This window comes from Cyprinodon tularosa, unplaced genomic scaffold (genome assembly GCF_016077235.1).
Source record: "Cyprinodon tularosa strain WSP-4 unplaced genomic scaffold, ASM1607723v1 ctg1102, whole genome shotgun sequence".
NCBI classification, from domain to species: domain Eukaryota; kingdom Metazoa; phylum Chordata; class Actinopteri; order Cyprinodontiformes; family Cyprinodontidae; genus Cyprinodon; species Cyprinodon tularosa.
Genome location: NW_024037897.1, coordinates 178,755 through 200,933, shown reverse-complemented (window position 1 = coordinate 200,933; position 22,179 = coordinate 178,755). Strand labels below are relative to the sequence as shown.

Genomic DNA, 22,179 nt, shown 5'->3' with positions numbered 1-22,179 from the left:
CGTGGATAAGGTGAAAGAAACCAGATTTAGATTTTTCTTCCGGGGTTTAATTTGAACACATCTTAATATTTTTCCTCTGCTTTCTAACTGGAACTGACAGAGGAACCTTTTATTGGATCAGGGCATTAAAGGGCCGGTGGCTGAATTGTGGCGACCTCTAGTGGCATTAAATGAACATTACAGGAAAGTGAAGACTCCATTGTTGGCATTTCCATCTACCCACAGAAGCTAAAGTAATCTGGCCTGCTAAAGGACCCCAGTTGGTTTGTCTCCTCCTGGCTGCCGTAGTGAGCCGATGACAGAGAAACAGCAATTAGAAATAAAGTCATTTTCAGCTTTAGGGGATGAAACCTGCTGTAAATCCATCTGTTTTTGTGGAGGAAGAATGGAGGATTTAGTGCAGAAGGGAAGGAGTGTGAGCATCTGATGAGTCACTGATGTGCTTTCAGGGTCGGATCCCTGCAGCGTGTTCTGACATGCAGTTGGTTTGAGCCTCAGCAGGAGAAAAGTCCTTTAAAAGTGAAGCGACTCGTCTCACGCCCTGATTGGGTGTTGGACAGTCATTGGCACCAAGTTAGCCCCAACAGTGGAGTCCTGTGCAAAACAAGCAGGGGAAACAGGAAGTCCTCCTCCCGACAGTGCAGATCCAGGTTGAGCCGTTGCAGTGCTGCTCACCAGCAGGAGCGTTTGGTTTACTGGTGGAGTAAAAATCCCTGCTTTGATTAGAGTGCATCGATCCAAGTGGTCTGAAGTGTTCCAGAGGATTCCTTTGAAATTAAACCGTATAAAATGTGCGCACACTCCCAGTGGAGACGCTTGTACCAGACTAAATGTCCCAGGGGCCCCGCGCACAGAGGGGGCCCCGCGCACAGAGGGGGCCCCGCGCACAGAGGGGGCCCCGCGCACAGAGGGGGCCCCGCGCACAGAGGGGGCCCCGTACTGGCTGAATACTGAGCGATCCGGGCCGGGCCAGGTGGGGAAACTAAACGCACCTCCACACGGCGGCTTGGAGGGTGCGTTACATTCCTATGACAGCGCTGGGCAGAGCTGCAGTTCAACACCACAGAAAAAAAAAGGGAAAAAAAAAAATCAAAGAGAGCAGGCTCCGCCCCCTGTGTCCAAACCAGCCAATCAGAGTGAGGTTAGCTTTCTAACCTAAAAACTCGTTCCTCTTTATGAAAAATCTCCCAAATCTGTTTTTCCAGAAGGCTTTGATGTTTAACTGGTTTAACTGGTGAGTTTTAATACACCAGGATTTAAAACAAGCATGATAACTGCCATGAGAGTAGAGCTCTTTAACACTAACGTCTGACTGTTGATGCTAACACTGACAGCTGATGATTATGCAAAACAAATGTCAGTAGACGATCGCAGATTGGATCGACTGATAAGTGTTTGTAGCATCGGTTCATGATGCTAACGCTAACTGCCGATTTCACGTCCAGGACATCCAGGAAGCAGCGGTACGCAGATCCTTCACTCAGTTAGCAGTTTGTCGGACGCTGTGGCACAGCTAACGATATAATGGAGGGAAACGCCCTGCAGGTGATTTAAATTAATGTTAGAAATGCTCCAAACTGTAATAAAGTCATCATCACCTCCAGGGTGTGACGCACTGATTAGCATCGACGCTAACACTGAAGTTATGCTTCGTTTTCATGGTAGATCCAGAACTATCAGATGCGTTTTAAAATCAAATCTTATGAAGGATATGATGTCATTTTATTGCTTTTATTGGACCAGAACTGCAGTCTGCAGTCCCGCATGTTACTGGGAAACTGGTAAAGGCCCAGTGGAAGGCTATATTATCTGTTTACTCTAGGAGGAGGATCTATTTTGGAATCTCTACAATCTGATTGGCTGGTTAGGTTGCAGCTTCAGGGGTTCGCTCCCGTCTGAGTCCGGTTCGCTCTCTGACCCACGCGCCTCCGGCGAGGCTCCTGCATGTTGCTAGGCAACCAGCTCTGCATGGAGCGGGCTGAAATTCAGGAGGAAGAGGGTGGGCAAGAGAGGAAGCCCCCTGATTGGTTAAACAGGGGGAGCGGGGGCGGGTCTTTGAGGCACCAAAGGTTGAGATGCAGCAGAAGGTTTGGGTTTTCTGGAGGAGATAAAAACAGAGAGATGTCAGCTTGTTCTCCCTGGAAGCAGATCCTCACGATTCTCCTGCAGACGTTCTTACAGAGGAGGGGGAGGCGGCCTCGCAGCGAAGGGCGGAGCCGTGGTGCTGGTCTGAACCATCTGAGACGACAAACAGGAAAAATAAACATGATCAGCATCAATCTGATCCCACAGCTAGAGACACCAGAGGAGAAGATGGAAATAAACTGAAGGATAAATTAGAGAACAAATAAAAACATGAAGCATGAGGAAATGTTTCATCTACGATGGTCCTTCATGCAGCTCCATCATGTTCAGGATGGCAGAAGATGAAGGTGAAAAAAGACCAAACAGCCATGACAGTTTTTCTGCTGTGGGTTTTAAGGTCACTGCGTTCTCCATGAGACGCACAGCTGAACGGCTGCCTGACTGGACTGAAGCTGTTACACGATGGAGAGGAATGAAGACGTTTAAGCTCCTCCCCTTCCTCCATCCATCCATCAGTCCCTCCATAGAGGATGAGGAGACTTCCTATCGATTCAGCTGCTGAGCTTCTGATCCATATTTCAGGCAAAACAAACAGATTCTTTGTTTTTTACCACAAGAAGAGATTTATCAGTTCTGACAGATTCTGAGACCAGCTGGACTGGAGTAGTAGTATTACAGTAGTATTACTGTAGTAATGGTACTGTGGTAGAGAGGTCAGGGTATTTACCTTCTGAGGTGGCAGCAGCTGACTGTTTTGCTTCACATGTGGAGAAAATAATGGATGTTAGTTCATTGAAATTAACTTTATTTACTACAATAGAACAAACTACAGTCCTGCAACGGGTCGGGTCCCCGACTGGTCACCCGCTAAAATGCTCTTTTGCGGGTGAAAAATACATTAATTAAAATAAACGGGTCGGGCGGATATTTCTTTAGTGCGGGCGGGCAGTTGGTGATTTTTTTTTTTTTATGCGTGTCTATTGTTATGGACATCAGAAATGTTCTATTAATCAGGCACTGGGGTCCCCCTTGCTGTAGCTTAAAGCCCTGCCGGCAGTGTGGGCTTCCCTCCAAATAGGCCACAGTCAGTGCATACACGTCTGCTGCAGTGTTAATGGCGCTGTTCTGCAGCGCAGCGTGCTATAGCCTATTACTGGATGTGTTAACGGGTCGGGTTGCGGGTTAAATATCAACGGGTCGGGTCGGGTTCGGATTTGAATTGAAGATATCCGCGGGTGACGGGTCGGGTTCGGTAGTCATCCTAACGGGTTCAGGCGGGTGCGGGTTGGGAAAACTCGACACCTGCAGGACTCTAGAATAGAGTAGAGTAGAATAGAACAGACTGACATCTACAAGCTTCATCAGCCAATCAATCAGATGGTTTAGAGACGAGTCAAACAGCAATAGATGAGTTAATTTATGAATTTATTCTGTGTAGCTTTATTGATCAGCTGATTATTTACTGATCAATAAACGACGGGAAGGATCTGAGGAAGAGATTCATTAAAAAGTTAAAAAGGTGTCTTTAGAGCAGCTAAGCTAGCAGCTAAGCGAGCAGACCCTTCAGCCTCCCACCATCATCCTCATCATCATCAGCAGCACATTAATCGTTGGTTTTACCCTGAATGAGAGACACAGCAAACATACCCCGTCTCTGACCGTGCCGTTTGCGTTGCTGCGACCAACAGGTGGTGGCTGCGCCCTGGGGGGCGGAGCTCTGCTGGGATTGGTGGAGGCCGCTCCGTCAGCCCTAAAAATACATTTAGAGGAAAAGTTCAGTGAACAGAAGAACCAGAACCAAAACACTGGTGCTAACGACCCTGAGCATCCACTTCATCAGATATTCGTACAGCAATGGAGGGTCTTCAGTCAGAGGGTCTGACTCCCTGCTTCAACACAGACCACTACAGGAGACCCTACCTGCCCACAACGTCTACAAGAACTCTGAGGAAAGTGCAGTTAGAGACACTATCGACTGCTTCAAGTGCAATAAATGCTGAGTCACTGGTTACCATGGCAATTAGCGTCTTAGAAAATGCTGAGTCGCTGGTTACCATGGCGATTAGCGTCTTAGAAACTGCTGAGTCACTGGTTACATGGGTATTAGCGTCTTAGAAAATGCTGAGTTGCTGGTTGCTATGGGTATTAGGGTCTTAGAAAATACTGCGTCGCTGGTTACCATGGCGATTAGCGTCTTAGAAACTGCTGAGTCGCTGGTTACATGGGTATTAGCGTCTTAGAAAATGCTGAGTTGCTGCTTGCTATGGGTATTAGCGTCTTAGAAAATGCTGAGTTGCTGGTTGCTATGGGTATTAGCGTCTTAGAAAATGCTGAGTCGCTGGTTACATGGCAATTAGCGTCTTAGAAACTGCTGAGTCACTGGTTACATGCCGATTAGCATTTTAGAAACTGCTGAGTCGCTGGTTGCCATGGGTATTAGCGTCTTAGAAACTGCTGAGTCGCTGGTTACCATGGGTATTAGCGTCTTAGAAAATGCTGAGTCGCTGGTTACCATGGGTATTAGCGTCTTAGAAAATGCTGAGTCGCTGGTTACCATGGGTATTAGCGTCTTAGAAAATGCTGAGTCGCTGGTTACCATGGGTATTAGCGTCTTAGAAAATGCTGAGTCGCTGGTTACCATGGGTATTAGCGTCTTAGAAAATGCTGAGTCGCTGGTTACCATGGGTATTAGCGTCTTAGAAAATGCTGAGTCGCTGGTTACCATGGGTATTAGCGTCTTAGAAAATGCTGAGTCGCTGGTTACCATGGGTATTAGCGTCTTAGAAAATGCTGAGTTGCTGGTTGCCATGGGTATTAGCGTCTTAGAAAATGCTGAGTTGCTGGTTGCTATGGGTATTAGCGTCTTAGAAAATGCTGAGTTGCTGGTTGCTATGGGTATTAGCGTCTTAGAAAATGCTGAGTTGCTGGTTGCTATGGGTATTAGCGTCTTAGAAAATGCTGAGTTGCTGGTCGCTATGGGTATTAGCGTCTTAGAAAATGCTGAGTCGCTGGTTACCATGGGTATTAGCGTCTTAGAAAATGCTGAGTTGCTGGTTACCATGGCAATTAGCATTTTAGAAACTGCTGAGTTGCTGGTTGCTATGGGTATTAGGGTCTTAGAAAATACTGCGTCGCTGGTTACCATGGCGATTAGCGTCTTAGAAACTGCTGAGTCGCTGGTTACATGGGTATTAGCGTCTTAGAAAATGCTGAGTTGCTGGTTGCTATGGGTATTAGCGTCTTAGAAAATGCTGAGTCGCTGGTTACCATGGGTATTAGCGTCTTAGAAAATGCTGAGTTGCTGGTTGCCATGGGTATTAGCGTCTTAGAAAATGCTGAGTTGCTGGTTGCTATGGGTATTAGCGTCTTAGAAAATGCTGAGTTGCTGGTTGCTATGGGTATTAGCGTCTTAGAAAATGCTGAGTTGCTGGTTGCTATGGGTATTAGCGTCTTAGAAAATGCTGAGTTGCTGGTCGCTATGGGTATTAGCGTCTTAGAAAATGCTGAGTCGCTGGTTACCATGGTGATTAGTTTCTTAGAAAAAGCGAGTCACTGCTTGCTACCTGCTATTTGTGACTTTGTTTCCATGGTGCTATGGTGATTTCTGTCTTAGAAAATGCTCACTTACTGGTTACCATGGTGATTTCACAATACCAAGCCAAATAACTGGTTGCAATGGTTTCTCCTGTCTCAGAAAGTGGTGAGTCACTGGTTGCTAGGATGATTGGTGTTTGAAAACCCAGTTACTAGTTGCCATGGTTGATTTCTGTCTAAGAGGCCGTTTCTCAATCTGTGTTCTGGTGCGTCCTCATGAAAAGTCATCAGCCTCAGCCCTAGTGCTGCTCCAATTCACAAGAACACAAAACCGAGAACGGACAAAGTCCCCGGATGTTGTTCTGGCCCCTCCCTCTTTACCCGGAATGCATCAGAGCAGACCTGTCCGTTCTCCAGACTGACAGCTGTCCCAGCATGCACTGCAACAGCAGCTTCCAGGTTAGCGCTCAAAGAGCTCAGAGGATTAAGTTAAAAGTTCTCTTTTCTGTTGCCGTTTATCAATAACAGTACATTTTACAATCATTTAAGGCGAGAATATTTTACTTCACTAAGCTTCACTATATGGAAAATTTATTGATTTAGTGCATTATTTAAAAAGAATTCTGATGTTGAGAGGATCGCGGCAACCAGGTGAACTCCAAGGCTAACCACAGCCAGAGCTAACGTTAGCCCGTCTGCGGCAGTCAGGGCTAACGTTAGCCCGTCTGCAACGGTCAGGGCTAACGTTAGCCCGTCTGCAACGGTTAGCCCGTCTGCGGCGGTTAGCATTAGCTGCCGCAGCCCTCTCTCTGCATAGCCGTGTGTGAAGAACAGCTCGCTCTGATGGTGGTTTCTTTGGTTTTATTCTGCGAAATTTATTTTTGTGTTTATCTGACTGTGTTAATTATTATTCCCCCACTAAATGAAAAAGAAGCACCAGTTCTTTTATTATCATCTATTATTATTTAGAGACTACTAATAGCAGGAGGAGAAATGCAGCTCCAGGTGAATGTGAATGTGGTGATGTCATCAGTACGCTGCTGTTCTAATTGACCCAGATCTATGCTGCGTGCTCCCCTTCTCCCACAGTCTTTCCTGGGTTCTTCTCAAGAACTACTTGGTGAAAACACGAGTCTGTACTTGTGTTCTTGTGAACTGATAAATAGCTAGAGTCCTCTAACACGGTAATAGGAGGTCGGTGCGCCGACTCGGTTGGTACTCACTGGTATCCCTGTGACCTCTTCCTGCCGCTCAGTCCGAGGCGCCGCAGCAGCTCGTTCCTGCGCAGGAAAACAAACGCTCCCAGAGCAATCAGAGGAAGAACGAGGAGGAAGAAGACCAGCAGGCCGTCCCTGACGGACGTGTCCTTATCTGTGGACCACAGAAGGAGTCATTAAGGAGCGGGGACACGGCGGCTGAGAACACAGCAGGGAAAGTACCGTTCCAGGCAGGTCCGCTGTCCACGCTGCCGCCGTACCCCGGGTGCTCACAGAAAGGCGGAGCCCAGCCGTAATCGCAGTGACAGTTCTTGTTAATGTTACACACCTGAGAGGAGCATGGAAACAGTCTGGTCAGACTGTGGTCACATGACTCAGGTCGTCGGATAGACCAGAACCAACTTACCCCGTGACCGTGGCACTTGTTCTCCATGTCACAGTCGTAGTTCAGGACATCCGCGTTACGACACTCGTAGTTCAAACACACCTGCAGACCATAGAAGAAGAAGAAGATTAATCAGCTTCTCCGAGTAACCGTCCCCGCCAACCCCCCCCCCCTCACCTTGTTGTCGCCACACTTGGTTCCTTCGTTGACCATGCCCGGGTCGGGAACGTCCGAGCCCAGCATGAAGTCCACTCCAAAGCACTTGGCTCCTCCCTCTGTGGGAGTGGTGATGATCGCCGGATGGATGCCGAAAACCGTTTCAGACCCCAAGTTCAGGCACTGCAGTTTTCCACACTTTGCGTTTCTATGGAGACAGAGTCACGTGACCAGAGGGCCGGCTGGGACAGACCTTCAGTTGCCGGGTCAGACCAGGTACCTGCTCTCACACTTCTTGTAGCCATAGTGTTGGTATCCGCAGTTGCCGAAGCGGTCTCCTTTGCTGTTGACGTCCTTGAAGCAGAGGTCTGGAGCAGCCTTGGACTCTGCAGGGGAGGAACAATCAGGCGAATTCAAAACCTCCTGAACCGATCAGGCTGGGAGCATTAAGGCGCGGGGGGGGCGGGACCTACTGGATCCAAACAGGGCTTTGCACTGTCCGTCGTAGTGTTGACACCTTCCGTTGAAACAGTAGGCCTCCTGGTTCCTGCAGGGATGCCCGTTCTGGACCAAACACAAACCGAGTCGGTTAGCGCCTCCCAGGGGAAGCAGGGCCCAGCTGCGTGGAGAAGGACGGGTCTCTGGGTCTCACCTGGACGAAGACGTCGCTCTGACAGAAGGGGGTGGAGCCGTTGCAGTACTCTGGGATGTCACACTCGGCGTCTTTCTTGGAGCGACAGACGGTTCCGCCCGGCAGGAACTGGACACACAGACACCAGAACATGTTCTGGTTCTACGGGTTGATCCAGAAACCAGCGCTAGCTTTGGCTGGAGGCCTGGGCTTACCTGACATTTGGAACAGCACTCTCCGTGCGCACACTGAGCTCCAGGCTTTAGTTTGCACGTCTTGTATTCACAGCAGGGGTCGTCCTCACACTCCTGGACACAAACACCAGGGGTCAGCGTTTCCGGACCGAACCGGACTCTAGTTCTGGGAGTCCAGATACCAGCTCGGCCAATAGGAGCACAGCCTCAAACCTTCTCTGATCCACAGTCGCACTCCTCTCCGATGTCCACCAGCTGGTTTCCACAGTAGGGGGCGCTGTAGGCCTCGTCGGGTCGAGGGATGTTCAGGAGACACGTCCCTCCTGTGGACAGGATCATCTTCTCAAAGTCGTCGGCACTGCAGCTGCTGAAGGTTTTGGATCCACTGCGGAAACAAAGAGGAGTAAAGAACAGGAACGTTCTGACTGTGGGAGGGGGGGGGGGGGGGGGGGGGGGGGGGGGGTCCGGAATGGGAGTTTTCCTACGTAGCTCCGGAGTGCATGATGCAGTTGGAGGCGGAACAGAAGCAGGAGCGTCCGTCGTCGTGGTTCATCCCCAGGTTGTGTCCGAGTTCATGAGCCACGATGGAGGCGAAGGACGGAACGTTGTTGTTGAGGAACTGAGAGAAGAACAGAGACAGAACCTCAGGATGGACCCAGGCGTGACATCAGAACCAGGTGGGTCCGTCCGTGTGGGAGGAGTTACCGCATTGATGCCTCCTCCATGGCTTCTGGAGCACACCGTGGAGACGAAGGCCATTCCTGCTGTCGCTCCGAAGCTCTTCATCCTGGAACATCAGCAAAGACCACCGTCATCATCACGATCATCATCCTCACCATCACCGTCTTCCTGGTGCGGACTCACAGGATGAGCTGGGCCGAGTCGTGTCGGCGCCGAGGAACCAGCTCCTTCTCCCTCCACTGAGTGAAGCGGCCCAGAACCTCTCCAGCCGATCCGTCTGTGCTGAACGGGTTCTGGTTGGTCCAGATCTCCAGGCCCACCAGGACCACCCTGACCTTCAGCTGCATGTAGATCTGCTCACAGAGACAAAGGCAGGACCTTAGAGACAACATCTCCGATCTAGATCACCTAGAGAGGGTGGGGGGGTACGTACACTGTCTACCAGGTTGGCCAGCTGAACCATCTGCTCTCTGACCGCCGTCTCGTTTCTGTTCATGTGATTAAACTGCAGAAGAAGAAGCAGGAATGCTGCATCAGCACGGTGGGGTGGGGGGTGTAGGGTGCGGGGGGGGGGGGGGGGGGGTAGTACAGGTGTGTGTCTCACCCTGTCGTTGTCCACCACCAGCAGCAGCTCCACATAGTGGGTCTTATGGAGAACGGCTCTCTTTACCTGGAAGACAAACGGCTCTGGATGAGGGTAACCATGGTAACCTGGTTTGTTTGTTAGGGAATATTTTAAAGCAGGAAGTGAGTCTGAGTTCAGGCGGCTGAATCCAGGCTTGGCCTGAGGAGAGACGCCTCCCCGCTGCTCCCAGCCTGGGATCAGACCCTCAGCGTTCCTCGTGCGGCTGAACCCACCCTGCTGTGCTGTTGGTGCTGGATCTCCTGCGGTCCGTACTGAGCGTGCTCCGTGCCGTGCTCAACGTGAGGCGTTCCACATCCTCTGGGCTGTGATGTCACATCCTGTAGGCGGTACAGCATATGCTGCTCGGGGTCGGACTCTAGCGGCTCGATCCCATAGCTGCCATGACTCAGATGTAAAACTCCTCTGAGAAAAAAAACAACAGACGAGTAAAAAAGCTCCTAGCAGACAAAGCTGAGGGACTACTTAGCCCAACCTACTGACTGAAACATGGTAACAGGTTCTGTTCTGACCCAGATTCAGCTTTGGGTTTTACTGTTAGAGCCGTCCATGTTGGCTCCGGTAGCCCGGGACGGGTCGGCGTTACCTGAGGCCGTTGCAGATGCTCATAGCCGCGGCGGAACCGTCCATGTCCTGAACGGAGCCCCGATAGTGACAGTGGTCCTGAAACATAGAGCGGGGGTACCAGGTGAGTCCAGCAGGGGGAGCCCAGGAGCTGCTCCTACATCACCTCCTGTCTCTCTGTGGTTCTCCAGAGAGCATCTGAGTCAGCAGATGACCCATCAGTTTACAGGAAGTGACACATGGATGATCCGCTCTAACTTCCTGTCACAGAATCCGGTTCACAGCAACAAATCCTCCCTCAGCTTCTCAGCAGTGAAACATGAAATCAGAACCTGATCCAGAAGGATCCTGACCGTGGTTCTGGACCAGACTCTAACTGGTTTGGATGGTTCTGACAAAACACTGTAGGAACTCCCAGAATGCACCTGGGTCCAGTAAAGCAAACACCTTCAGCCAGTTCCGTAGAACTCCAAGTCTTCCCTGATTGGGTTCTGGATCTGGGCGGTTCTGCTCAGCAGAACCCGTTTATTTTTCCATCAGATGAAACCGACCCTGAGGTACGGCAGGCTGTAGTACGATTTAATAAAGGATCAAGACATGATTCTAACAGGAACCGGTTCTGATCCACGTGGAACTAATATTCAAAGCAGGTAGAAAGCTACCCGGGGGGAGGGGGGTCGGGTTAAAACCCTTAATGCCTGAAATTAAACCAGATGTACTAAAAAAAAATTTTTATCAATCAGATGTCAAATTAAAGAGGTTATTGAAGAGTTTAACATAGAAGCTACACGAGATGAAATGTAGAAATGAGGCTAATTATTGACACCAGGCATCAAAGAATAACAACATTAATCTGAGTAGGTCGACTAGCTCATTAAAGCTGATTTTTTAATCAGATGATTTATTTAAGAGGCCTAGTGGTTAGAGCATAGAGCTAGGTATCCAGAGCTTCTGAGTTCAAGTCCATGGTCAGTCATGGGTTTGGGATCAGAGCCTCCAGTCTAATAATCTCAGTTCTTTCTTGTGAACGTTTCACCGCTCAGAAGCTGAGGGAGGATCTGTTGCTGATTCTGGTCGCCTGGTCAAATGTCAAATTTATTTATATAGCTCTTTAAAAACAGGTATAAAACTGCACCAAAGTGCTTTACAGGAAAGACAACAACACCAATTAACAAAGCAGAATGTGAAACACTGCTTCAATTAAAAGCCGAAGAATAAAAATAAGTTTTAAGAAGCGATTTAAAATGATCCAGGCTGTGGGCGGATTTAATTTGAAGAGAAAAATGGTTCCACAGAATTGGAGGAAGAACAGAGAATCTCCTTTCCTCTTAAGTCGAGTCCAAAGAACTGTCAGTAACAGTTGATTATTAGAGCATAGACTTCTCCACACAGACTGGAATTTTAAAAGGTCTCTAAGATAAGGAGGAGCTAATCCATTTAAGACTTTATAAGTTAATAAAAGAATCTTAAAATCTATTTGGTAAAAAACAGGCAGCCAATGTAAAGAAGCCATTATATGCCTTATATGGTCACGCTTCCTGGTGGTTTATCCATGCCTCTATATAATCATTTGCAATAATCCAACCGGCATGCAATGAAAGCATGGATACGTCCTTCAAAGTCCTTAAAACAAAAATAGGATTTAATTTTTACTAAAATCCGCAGGTGATAAAAACTTGATCTAACAACAGATCTAACTTGTTTATCTAGCTTTAAACAGCTTTCAAAAGTAAAACCAAGATTCCTAGCAGCATAACTTGAGTTTTACTTTGATTAAGGTGAAGAAAGTTCTGTTCCATCCAAGATTTGACTTCAGCTAAACAATCTATCAATAGCTGAAGAGATTCATTTTTCACATTTTGTAGTTTAAGGGGCAAAAAAATCTGAACATCATCTGCAAAGAAATGAAAAGAAACACCAAACTTATGAAAAATCTGACCGAGAGGCAGTAAATACAACATAAACAAAATAGGACCTAGAATTGAGCCTTGGGGGACGCCATACTTTAAAGGTTTCAGAACAGCATCGGTCAAGATGAACTAAAAAAGTTCTCTTTTCTAAATACGATTGAAAGCATTCTGGGCCTCTCAGGCCACCATCATGTTTTAATCTGTGTAGAAGAATCTGATGAACTTCAGCACTCAGGTCTAACAGTAATAAAACTGCAACATTTCCTGAATCAACTGTTAGGAGAAGATCATTGTAGACGGAAGCAAAGCTGTTTCAGTGCTACGTTCAGCTTTAAACCCAGACTGGAACCTCTCAGTTGTCTTTTAAAAACACCTCAAACCGATTAAGAACTCATTTTTCCTGAATCTTGGTTAAAAAGGGAGTTTGGAAATTGGCCTAAAATTTGCTAGTAGGCTTGAGTCTAGATTGTTTTTTTTAAGAAGGGGTTTAACTACAGCATGATGGGACTAAACCTGAGTGCAATGAGGCGTTTATCACCATTAGAACATGTGATGGCTGCATGTACAACCACACAAATGGTCTGCTAATTCTTTCATTAAATCTTCTATTTTATTGTCCTGTATTTCATTTTTTTCTACTTTGATTTTCCATTGGTTAACTATTTGGGTGCACACATTCAGTCGGCTCATTTTGTCGTTTCTTGCTTGTTTGGTTTTCTGTACATTCATATATTTTTCATTTGAGTTGCCAGTTCCTGGGAGGCTGGCATGAATGAAGCCAGGAAAGGAAAGGAGGCTCCATCTGCAGAGGATCTCCTCATTGACATGGAGGCCCAGTTGGACTCTTCCACTTACTTTTAGAAGGGGTGTAGAAAGGGTTTAGGTTTCTGTATTTTGTTTTGTTCTCTATAATAACATTTGGAATGTTAAATATTTAAGTCCTCTTGATCATAGGTTGCTGATTGAGTTTGATGCTGATTAGTTTGGTATTTTGTTGTAGTTTTCTTTAGGAAAATATATTTTATGTTTCCCTCTTGTTTCAAGATGGTCTGATCAACCAGTGTATATATATATGTTTCCCTTGTGTGTCAGTTAGGGAGGCCTTTTCCTGTGTCAGGTTTGGATTATGCTGATTTTTGTCATTTGTTTTCCTTGATGGGCCCAGTCTTGTTTGAACGTTCCAACTTTATTTTTGCAAAATAAATTTGTTACCATTTTTTCATCAAGACTTCCCTGTGAATCTCTGACATTTTTGGCTCGGTCCCTCATAGAAAAAAATGGTTGGAAGTGAGAAAAATGTCCTTTATCAGACGAGCAGGAAGACAATCCAAAGAATAATTTGATGGCCGCCGATGCTGAATAACTGGAGTCAGTTCATCTAAAGAAACAGTCTGAAATGATCCAGAACAGCTGCGCATGGCGGCTTTTCCTCTGAGTCTAAATCTAACAGGAGATTCCAGCTTCTAGGAGCTAAAATCTGTTCTGTGGAAAACTCAGAGAAAGCCTCAAAGTTCAGCAGAGGCCAAAGGGCCAGATGTAACCAAGGGATTAACAATCCAATCCAGGAAACTAAAAAGACCTATGATTGTTAGAAGCTACAAGATTAGTGAAATATTTAGATTTTTCTACTTTGACAGAATTCTGATAATTAAATAAACTTTTAAAGTGAATTCTGCAGCTTATCCCTGGTGACAGGAAGTAAGAGCGGATCATCCATGTGTCACTTCCTGTAAACTGATGGGTCATCAGCTGATGCTCTCTGGAGAACCACAGAGAGACAGGAAGTGATGTAGAAATATAATCTTATCATTTATTTTTGTTTCAAATCCATCTTATATCATCAAATGTCTTTGAAGCTTTGATGTTATACGTATATTTAATGAATCAATTTAGTATTTTGGTTTAAAATCATTAATTTATTCTTTCATCAGTTTTATTGTTAATCAGATTCAGTTTGATGGAATAGAGATAATAGAAATAACTCATTTAATGTTTTCTACATGATAATCATTTTATTATTCGTCGTTCCTTCATTTCCTGCTGATGCTGAAAAGCTTCAAACCAACATGGTGGTCAGACGCTCTAATAGATCAGATCTAAAAGGCGCCGAAGAGCCGCCATGGATCTCCTTCAGCGCCGCCGCCATCAGGCGGAGATCACTGCGTCTGATTCTCCCTCTAGAAATGAACAGACTAGATCCGCCATGAACTTGCTATGAAAACATGGAGAATTCAGGAAATCAGGACTTCTGTGTTCTCTGATGGCAACAGAACCGGGCCCCACAGAACCGGGCCCAACAGAACCGGGCCCCACAGAACCGGGCCCAACAGAACCGGGCCCCACAGAACCGGGCCCCACAGAACCGGGCCCAACAGAACCGGGCCCAACAGAACCGGGCCCAACAGAACCGGGCCCCACAGAACCGGGCCCAACAGAACCGGGCCCAACAGAACCGGGCCCAACAGAACCGGGCCCCACAGAACCGGGCCCAACAGAACCGGGCCCAACAGAACCGGGCCCCACAGAACCGGGCCCAACAGAACCGGGCCCAACAGAACCGGGCCCAACAGAACCGGGCCCAACAGAACCGGGCCCAACAGAACCGGGCCCCACAGAACCGGGCCCAACAGAACCGGGCCCCACAGAACCGGGCCCAACAGAACCGGGCCCAACAGAACCGGGCCCAACAGAACCGGGCCCCACAGAACCGGGCCCAACAGAACCGGGCCCAACAGAACCGGGCCCAACAGAACCGGGCCCAACAGAACCGGGCCCCACAGAACCGGGCCCCACAGAACCGGGCCCAACAGAACCGGGCCCCACAGAACCGGGCCCCACAGAACCGGGCCCAACAGAACCGGGCCCCACAGAACCGGGCCCCACAGAACCGGGCCCAACAGAACCGGGCGGGGAAGCGGGAAGCAGACAGAGAGTTGGAGCATAGAACCACGCTAAGTAGAATGGACCCAGAAAGCCTTCAGCAGAGATTCTCTAAGCCTCACTGATCTAAACCGGATCCATCCGGAACCCCCCCCCCACAGGTCCGGTGGTCCAGAGCGGCTCACCTGGACGGCAGGTCTGGACGTGATCGGGGATCCGTTTGGGCCGTAGGTGAAGACCGTGAAATCCGGCGGCAGCAGGATCCTGGAGGCAACAGCAGCTGGTTAGACGGGTCAGAACCAGAACATCAGATCCGTTCTGGATCCGCCTGGAGAGGAGAGGGTTCTACAGAACCATGGGGTTCCAGCTGAAGATGCTGGATTCTGGTTCCGACCCATTCAGGATCCTTGGTGCTTCAGTAGAACCCAGCTGGACTGGATCCTCCTCCGACCCAACAGAACCGCTTTGGGTCAGAGGAGGATGCCCTGAAGGATCCAGAACCAAGGTCATCCGGAGCGGCCGGTTCTGATGCTTCTGCTGCAGAACCTCTGAGTTCTTTTTGGTTCTGTTCTCATGTCCATCTTCAGGGAAAGGTTCTGATCCAGCTGGACCCAATGGTTCCTCAGGATGAAGAACAGAACCCAGAACCAGAACCTGGGACTTTGCAGCAGAACCCATCAGAACTGGGTTAGGATGAGGTCAGCAGGGATGGTACCGGTACCAGAGAGGCTCGGTGGAGGAGAAGAAGAGTTAGAACCTGGATCCAAACTTACTGGTTCCGGTCCAGATGGACCAGCAGCTGCTGTCCGTCCATGGGGATGATAAAGGACACCTGCAGACACAGAGAACTGGTTTCACTGGGAGGACTGGGACAAAACCGAGCCAGAACCAAAGAACCCAAAATCAATCCAGTAGACAAGCAGAACGGGTCGGGTCAGAGGAGCAGAACCAGGGGAGGATCTGATTGGTTGGAGGATCCGCTGTAGCTCTGCAGGGTCTCCTTCATCGGCCAGAAACCCGGGTCCAACCGGGCCGGATCCACCCGGATCAAACCAAGTCCACCCGGGTCCAAGCGGGCCGGGTCAACCCGGATCCAACCGGGTCCAAGCGTCCAGCAGCAGGATGACGGCTGCTGACCTCCAACAGATCATCTGATCCCATTCATCCTCAGCTGCAGGAGTTAATCTAGAGATCCGTTAATCCATCAGATTAGAAAGTTGATCATCTGATTCATTGGGAAGCAGGATAATTATTACATGGAACATAGAAACCTGGAATCAGGGTTTGGATCTAAATGTCCTACTTCCTGCTGTCAGCAGGTTCCTATGAGGCTTAAAGGAGGAGCTGCAGCTGAACGTCTGACTCACTGATCTATTTATTCCCTGAGGGTTGAACTGAAGCCACTGACCGCCATATTGGTACTCCCTAGTTAGACCGGTCACAATGTTTCATAGCATCAGCAGATTAACTTTAACTTAGAATAAATAAATCGGCCCGTCACATTGCAGAGTCATTATGACGTCAAAGAAGTCTATAAATCATGTAATATAGCATATTATACAATTCATCACACTAATTAATGTGTTAATGGAGCAGAATAATACAGAGGAGCCGAAAGTGCTAAATTGATGATGAACGTGTGATAGACATTAATTTATGACATAGTTACAGTAATTACATCTTACATGTTAATGCATGCAGTATATATATTTAGAGGTCAAATGATTGAGTTCTTTTCCATCAATATAACCTGCAATATACACTATATTGCCAAAAGTATTTGCTCACCCATCCAAATTATTGGAATCAGGTGTTCCAATCACTTCCATGGCCACAGGTGTATAAATTCAAGCACCTAGGCATGCAGACTGTTTTTACAAACATTTGTGAAAGAATGGGTCGCTCTCAGGAGCTCAGTGAATTCCAGCGTGGAACTGTGATAGGATGCCACCTGTGCAACAAATCCAGTCGTGAAATTTCCTCGCTCCTAAATATTCCACAGTCAACTGTCAGCTGTATTATAAGAAAATGGAAGTGTTTGGGAACGACAGCAACTCAGCCACGAAGTGGTAGGCCACGTAAACTGACGGAGCGGGGTCAGCGGATGCTGACGCGCATAGTGCGAAGAGGTCGCCAACTTTCTGCAGAGTCAATCACTACAGACCTCCAAACTTCATGTGGCCTTCAGATTAGCTCAAGAACAGTGCGCAGAGAGCTTCATGGAATGGGTTTCCATGGTCGAGCAGCTGCATCCAAGCCATACATCACCAAGTGCAATGCAAAGCGTCGGATGCGGTGGTGTAAAGCACGCCGCCACTGGACTCTAGAGCAGTGGAGACGCGTTCTCTGGAGTGACGAATCGCGCTTCTCCATCTGGCAATCTGATGGACGGGTCTGGGTTTGGCGGTTGCCAGGAGAACGGTACTTGTCTGACTGCATTGTGCCAAGTGTAAAGTTTGGTGGAGGGGGGATTATGGTGTGAGGTTGTTTTTCAGGAGCTGGGCTTGGCCCCTTAGTTCCAGTGAAAGGAACTCTGAATGCTTCAGCATACCAAGACATTTTGGACAATTCCATGCTCCCAACTTTGTGGGAACAGTTTGGAGCTGGCCCCTTCCTCTTCCAACATGACTGTGCACCAGTGCACAAAGCAAGGTCCATAAAGACATGGATGACAGAGTCTGGTGTGGATGAACTTGACTGGCCTGCACAGAGTCCTGACCTCAACCCGATAGAACACCTTTGGGATGAATTAGAGCGGAGACTGAGAGCCAGGCCTTCTCGTCCAACATCAGTGTGCGACCTCACAAATGCGCTTCTGGAAGAATGGTCAAAAATTCCCATAAACACACTCCTAAACCTTGTGGACAGCCTTCCCAGAAGAGTTGAAGCTGTTCTAGCTGCAAAGGGTGGACCGACGTCATATTGAACCCTATGGATTAGGAACGGGATGTCACTTAAGCTCATATGTGAGTCAAGGCAGGTGAGCAAATACTTTTGGCAATATAGTGTATCTCAGCTCATGAGTTTTCCAAATGAGAAATAAACCAAACTCTACAGGAACGACAGTCAGTGTCTTCCAGTCAGTCTGAGAGAGCCAGACTAATGTTAGTCTGCAGACTAAACTATAGGATCCATCGGCTATAGATGGATTTAGTGCTTAGTTCATCCACTGACTGGGAAATTACCAGTGGAACGTCTTCCTGGTTTTAGCAGCTAAATGCTAAACAGGGAGGTCCCCATGGGAGTGGGGAGTACCAAGATGGCGGACGGTGGCTTCACTTTTTTCAGCAATCCAGTGAATAAATAGAGATCAGGGGTGATATATATGTTTTATATTTTATGTTCTTTGACAATCATACCAGTTCTGTATCTCAAATGAAGCTCTCTTATTATCTAAGTTTCTGTTTCCTTGAGAGCACGATATCATTTGTTTTTGTTCTCACGAGCTCTCGGTGCCACGATGTAATGTTTTTGTTTTCAGCTGTCCACGAGCCCTGGGTGGGTTCGGGGGGGGGCGTTCCATATTTTGGTTTCTGTAATCATGCGCTCCAGGCGTGAGAGGGAGCGATCGCTTTACCCGATTGGGTGAAAGATTTTCCTTTGAAGTTCGGCATAAATGACGGATGGCGGTTGGCACTGGGGGGGTCTGCTAGGGTTGCGTACGGACGCCTAGCTGCGCGGGTTGCTGCCCTGCCGGGGTCGTCTGGCTCTGCGATCCTTGTGTCACGGTAGGAGGACAATATAATTTGCATTCAGCACCGTGCTTTAGTTGCTTTGCTGTTTTCTGTGGCGGAATAAAACGACACATTTTACTCTAGCAGAAACAGTGTGTGTGTGTCATCTTTACTGCCGACTCATCCCGATCCTGGCAGAGTTTCACACTACAAGGGGCGTGCAGGCGACGCAGTGGTAAGAGAGCACAACCCAGCATGGAGACCTTAGTCCTCGACACGGGCGACCCGGGTTTGAATCCGACCTGTGGTCCTTTCCCGCATGTCTCCCCTCCCATCCTCTCAGCCCACTGTTAAAAAACGAGTCACTAGCGCCGTAAAAACTCAAAAAAAAAAAAATTAGAATAATAAAATAAAATTAATAGAGCTCGGTGGCCTGACTCGCCCCCCTCTGATTAAGGCCGATGGAATCTGGACCGGAACCAATGGTTCTGAAGCAGCAGCTGCTGGATGAAGGACAAGGTGACCCGAACCGCTGAGTCACTGGAACAGGTTCAGCTCAGCTGCTGCTGGAGGAGCGGAAGAGCTCAGCGTGGCCTCCATCATCATCATCGTCATCTGTCCTCTAACCCAGCGGGCTCAAAGGTCCGTTTGTCTCTAAGTTTCTGGTTCTGGCAGCCCGCCTTGTCTTCTGAGTGGAAACTTTCTGAGCCTTTGGACCAGAACTGTTCTGGTTTTCTGTCTCAACAGAATTTATTCTGCTGGTTTATGTTGAAACTTTCTTTTGTCCAAACGGGGAAAATAAAGACAGAACTGATCCTCTTCACATGTTCTGGTCTGGTCCAAAGAACCGACCCAGTTCTGAACCCAGGAGGTCCAAAAAGAACCCAGAACTACATCTAAAGTTCTGCTGGACTCACTGAAAGGTTCTGATCCAACAAAGCGGAGAAATCAGAACCACGTTCTTCCTCCATCAGCCGTAAAGACCAGAACCTGCTGATGGGGGAGGGGTCGGCTCAGTACTCAGCAGATCATCGCTGCTGAGTACCACATCAGTGGCGGTTAGCCAGGCTGGCAGGTTTCCATGGAAACAGGAATGTGGGCGTGTTAAAGGTGGTACCTGACTGGGCGGGCTTCCATCAGCGTCCCTCTTCAGCCGGCCTCCTATTGGCCGAGGAACAGTCAGCTGGTACGAGGAGAGCCCCTCCGTCTGCTGGGAGCCTGCAGGAAGCAGAACATTGGCTCAGTGACACCAGAACACTGTCCTTCACCGCCGCATTTCTACACGCCGTGAAGCGCCTCCGCTAAGCTAAGGCTAGCTCAGCTAATGCTAGCTGTGTTCAGCGTGCGGTCTGACCAATCGATGCTTTTATCTACAGAGAAACGTTTTTAATCAGATGGGTGGGTGAGTAACTCCTCCCTGACCAAAACTCCTCCTCTGCTCCCCCTTCCAGGGAGGAGAACGGTCAGCTGTTGGAGAGAAAAGGTCAGACTGGATCAGCAGAAAGATCTGGAAGCCGGTTCTGTTTATAAAGTGACTTTACTAACGGTTAGCCCCGCCCCTCTGCTCTAAGGGCGGGGCTAACAGGAGGGGTGTGGCCTTATGTCCCCAGCTTTACCTTCCGCTGCTTCCAGAACCTCTGGACTCGGACCTGCTGAGCCGGATCAGCTGCAGCAAACCGGGCCAATCTGAAAGACTGGGTTTGTTCCCACCCGATCTGGGAGCAGAAGGTGAATAAATGAAACCATCCGGTCCGACTTTATGGACCATTTCAGAACCAAATCAGGTGGAACATCCCAATCTGTTGGTGTTTGGATCAGAACCACACCTGACCGGCTGGTTCCAGGTTCTGACTGACCCTGCTGTGGTTCTGCCGTTTCCCTGCATATTTATGACGGACTGTAAAATAAAAAAAAGATGGCTGATAAATCGGCCATATTTGAATAAGTCTCCTTTCTGTGGGTAGGAGGCGCCCCGACCCTCAGGCCGCTTTACTTCCTGTTGCAGCAGAACCTCTGAGGCCGCAGAGCTAAGCTGCTTATGGGACCACAGACACACACCTGCTGCTTCTGCTATATGTATGAGGACCATGCTTTCATTTTAACCCCTTCTATGCCCTGACAGTGCAAACCTCACCCTCAGCCCAGTGACATCATAGCCCTGAAACGACATGACTTCAATTTAAAGCGCCGCTCCTCATTGTGACGCTGAAATGGTTCCTATCACACCAACACTCACACTGGTCACCCTATCCATGTGGGGACTTCTATGGTCTACCCAAACCCCCCCCATGGTCACCACAACTGTCTCACTATTATCACTACTTATATTAATAATACTACATCTTTACTTTGACTTTTACATTTTTCACGTTCGTAAAATAATTCCTGGAAATAATGAGACACAATCTGCTGAATGAAGTTAGTTCGGTTAACCCTTTCATTCCCATAAACAGAAATCACATGTTTGATGCATAGATGATCATCTACTCTGGTTTTAGTAGATCTACAGCAGACGGCCATGATGGTGGCATCAGCAGGTCATCCTGGTGTTCAGGTTTGTTCAGATTATTCCAGGGAAAACTGCCTCTAATCTCCTCCAGGTTGGATTAGATCTGGAAGGTTTTCTTCTGGACTTGAAGTTTCCAGAAGAAAACAAACTGATTCATCAGAATATTTCTACAGGGAGGAGAGATAAATCAAACAGATACGCAACTAGCTGGATCCACACATGCATCCTGAACAGGAAACATAGATAAACACAAACTAGATTTCTCTTTCCAGATCTGTTTCTCGTTTCCCTCCTTTTCTATACTAGAAGTCTCCTTCTGAAGGAACCACATCTGTTCCATAAAGTTCTATCTTTGATCTGGTTTTCTGTCTTATAAGATCTATAGTTTTAAATCACAGAGGGTCACGTGTCCTGGTTCTGTAAATCTGCATCAGTCAGTTTGGACCGGAACCAGCAGCAGACCCAGTTCTACAGTCAAACTGCTGGGATTACAGATTTAATGCTCAGAAGGAGAACAGAGTTCGGAATTATGGGATTAAATCCAACTAAAGGTTCCGGAAGTTTGCCTTTATTTTCTGCCCCCCCCTCCCTCACCTCCGCAGTGACCCCTCCTGCTCAGCAGAACCAGAATCCCGCAGAGTCCCAGCAGCTCCGCTCCTCTTCCTCCTCTCATCTTCATCTTCTCCTTCTTCCCAGAACCGAAACTCTCCCCTTCCTCCCCCCTCTGAGTCCCCCTCAGGTCGTCTCCACCCGGACGGTTTTACTCCGAACACCCAGCGGAGGCTTCCTTCCTGGACCGACCCATTCCTCTGCGAACACCCGACAGCGGCTCTGATGTCCGGTTCTGTCCGCTGTGGTTTTCAGCTGCTCCTGGTTCTGTTGGGCTGAAGTCTTTCCTCCTTCAGCAGAAAATCCTTTCCTCTCCTTCGATCAGAGGATAGATATACTGTTTCCGTTCAGACCTTTCAAAATAAGAGCACCGTCACTGAAATAACTTGATTCCGTTTATTTACATTGTATGGAACAGGATTAGGGCCACTGATGAAATAATAAAAACAAGTTTTGTTTTAAAATTTCATTTCAGTTAATATGGGGGGGTCAGAATTCTGAAATTAA

General features: G+C 48.1%; 1 protein-coding gene across 2 annotated transcripts; it reads right to left on the bottom strand.

Annotated features, from left to right (window-relative positions):
• Positions 1-530: 530 nt before the first annotated feature.
• On the bottom strand, positions 531-21,929 carry adam9 (ADAM metallopeptidase domain 9). Of its 2 annotated transcripts, XM_038297484.1 has the most exons (24): positions 21,658-21,928; positions 19,672-19,772; positions 15,654-15,712; positions 15,066-15,144; positions 10,113-10,189; positions 9,742-9,931; positions 9,488-9,553; positions 9,317-9,388; positions 9,067-9,236; positions 8,908-8,989; positions 8,688-8,821; positions 8,416-8,587; positions 8,224-8,316; positions 8,030-8,137; positions 7,851-7,941; positions 7,658-7,763; positions 7,399-7,585; positions 7,243-7,323; positions 7,059-7,164; positions 6,843-6,990; positions 3,733-3,835; positions 2,813-2,842; positions 2,180-2,238; positions 531-2,098 (listed from the first exon to the last, which is right to left on the bottom strand). In XM_038297484.1, the coding sequence occupies exons 1-24, from the start codon at positions 21,740-21,742 to the stop codon at positions 2,029-2,031; spliced, it is 2,469 nt and encodes an 822-aa protein (XP_038153412.1). In that variant the 5' UTR covers positions 21,743-21,928; the 3' UTR covers positions 531-2,028. The 2 variants fall into 2 exon arrangements, with proteins under 2 accessions (XP_038153412.1, XP_038153418.1); XM_038297490.1 differs by lacking the exon at positions 2,813-2,842 and having other exon boundaries at positions 21,658-21,929.
• Positions 21,930-22,179: the final 250 nt, after the last annotated feature.

What these genes read in the sequence shown, in the direction of transcription:
- adam9 (XM_038297484.1), bottom strand. Translation starts at nt 21,742, where the DNA reads ATGAAGATGAGAGGAGGAAGAGGAGCGGAGCTGCTGGGACTCTGCGGG. An exon ending in AGCATCTGCAACGGCCTCAG is followed by an intron (nt 9,932 to 10,112) that starts GTAACGCCGACC and finishes TTTTTTTCTCAG; the next exon opens with AGGAGTTTTACATCTGAGTC. An exon ending in TACAAGAAGTGTGAGAGCAG is followed by an intron (nt 7,586 to 7,657) that starts GTACCTGGTCTG and finishes CTGTCTCCATAG; the next exon opens with AAACGCAAAGTGTGGAAAAC.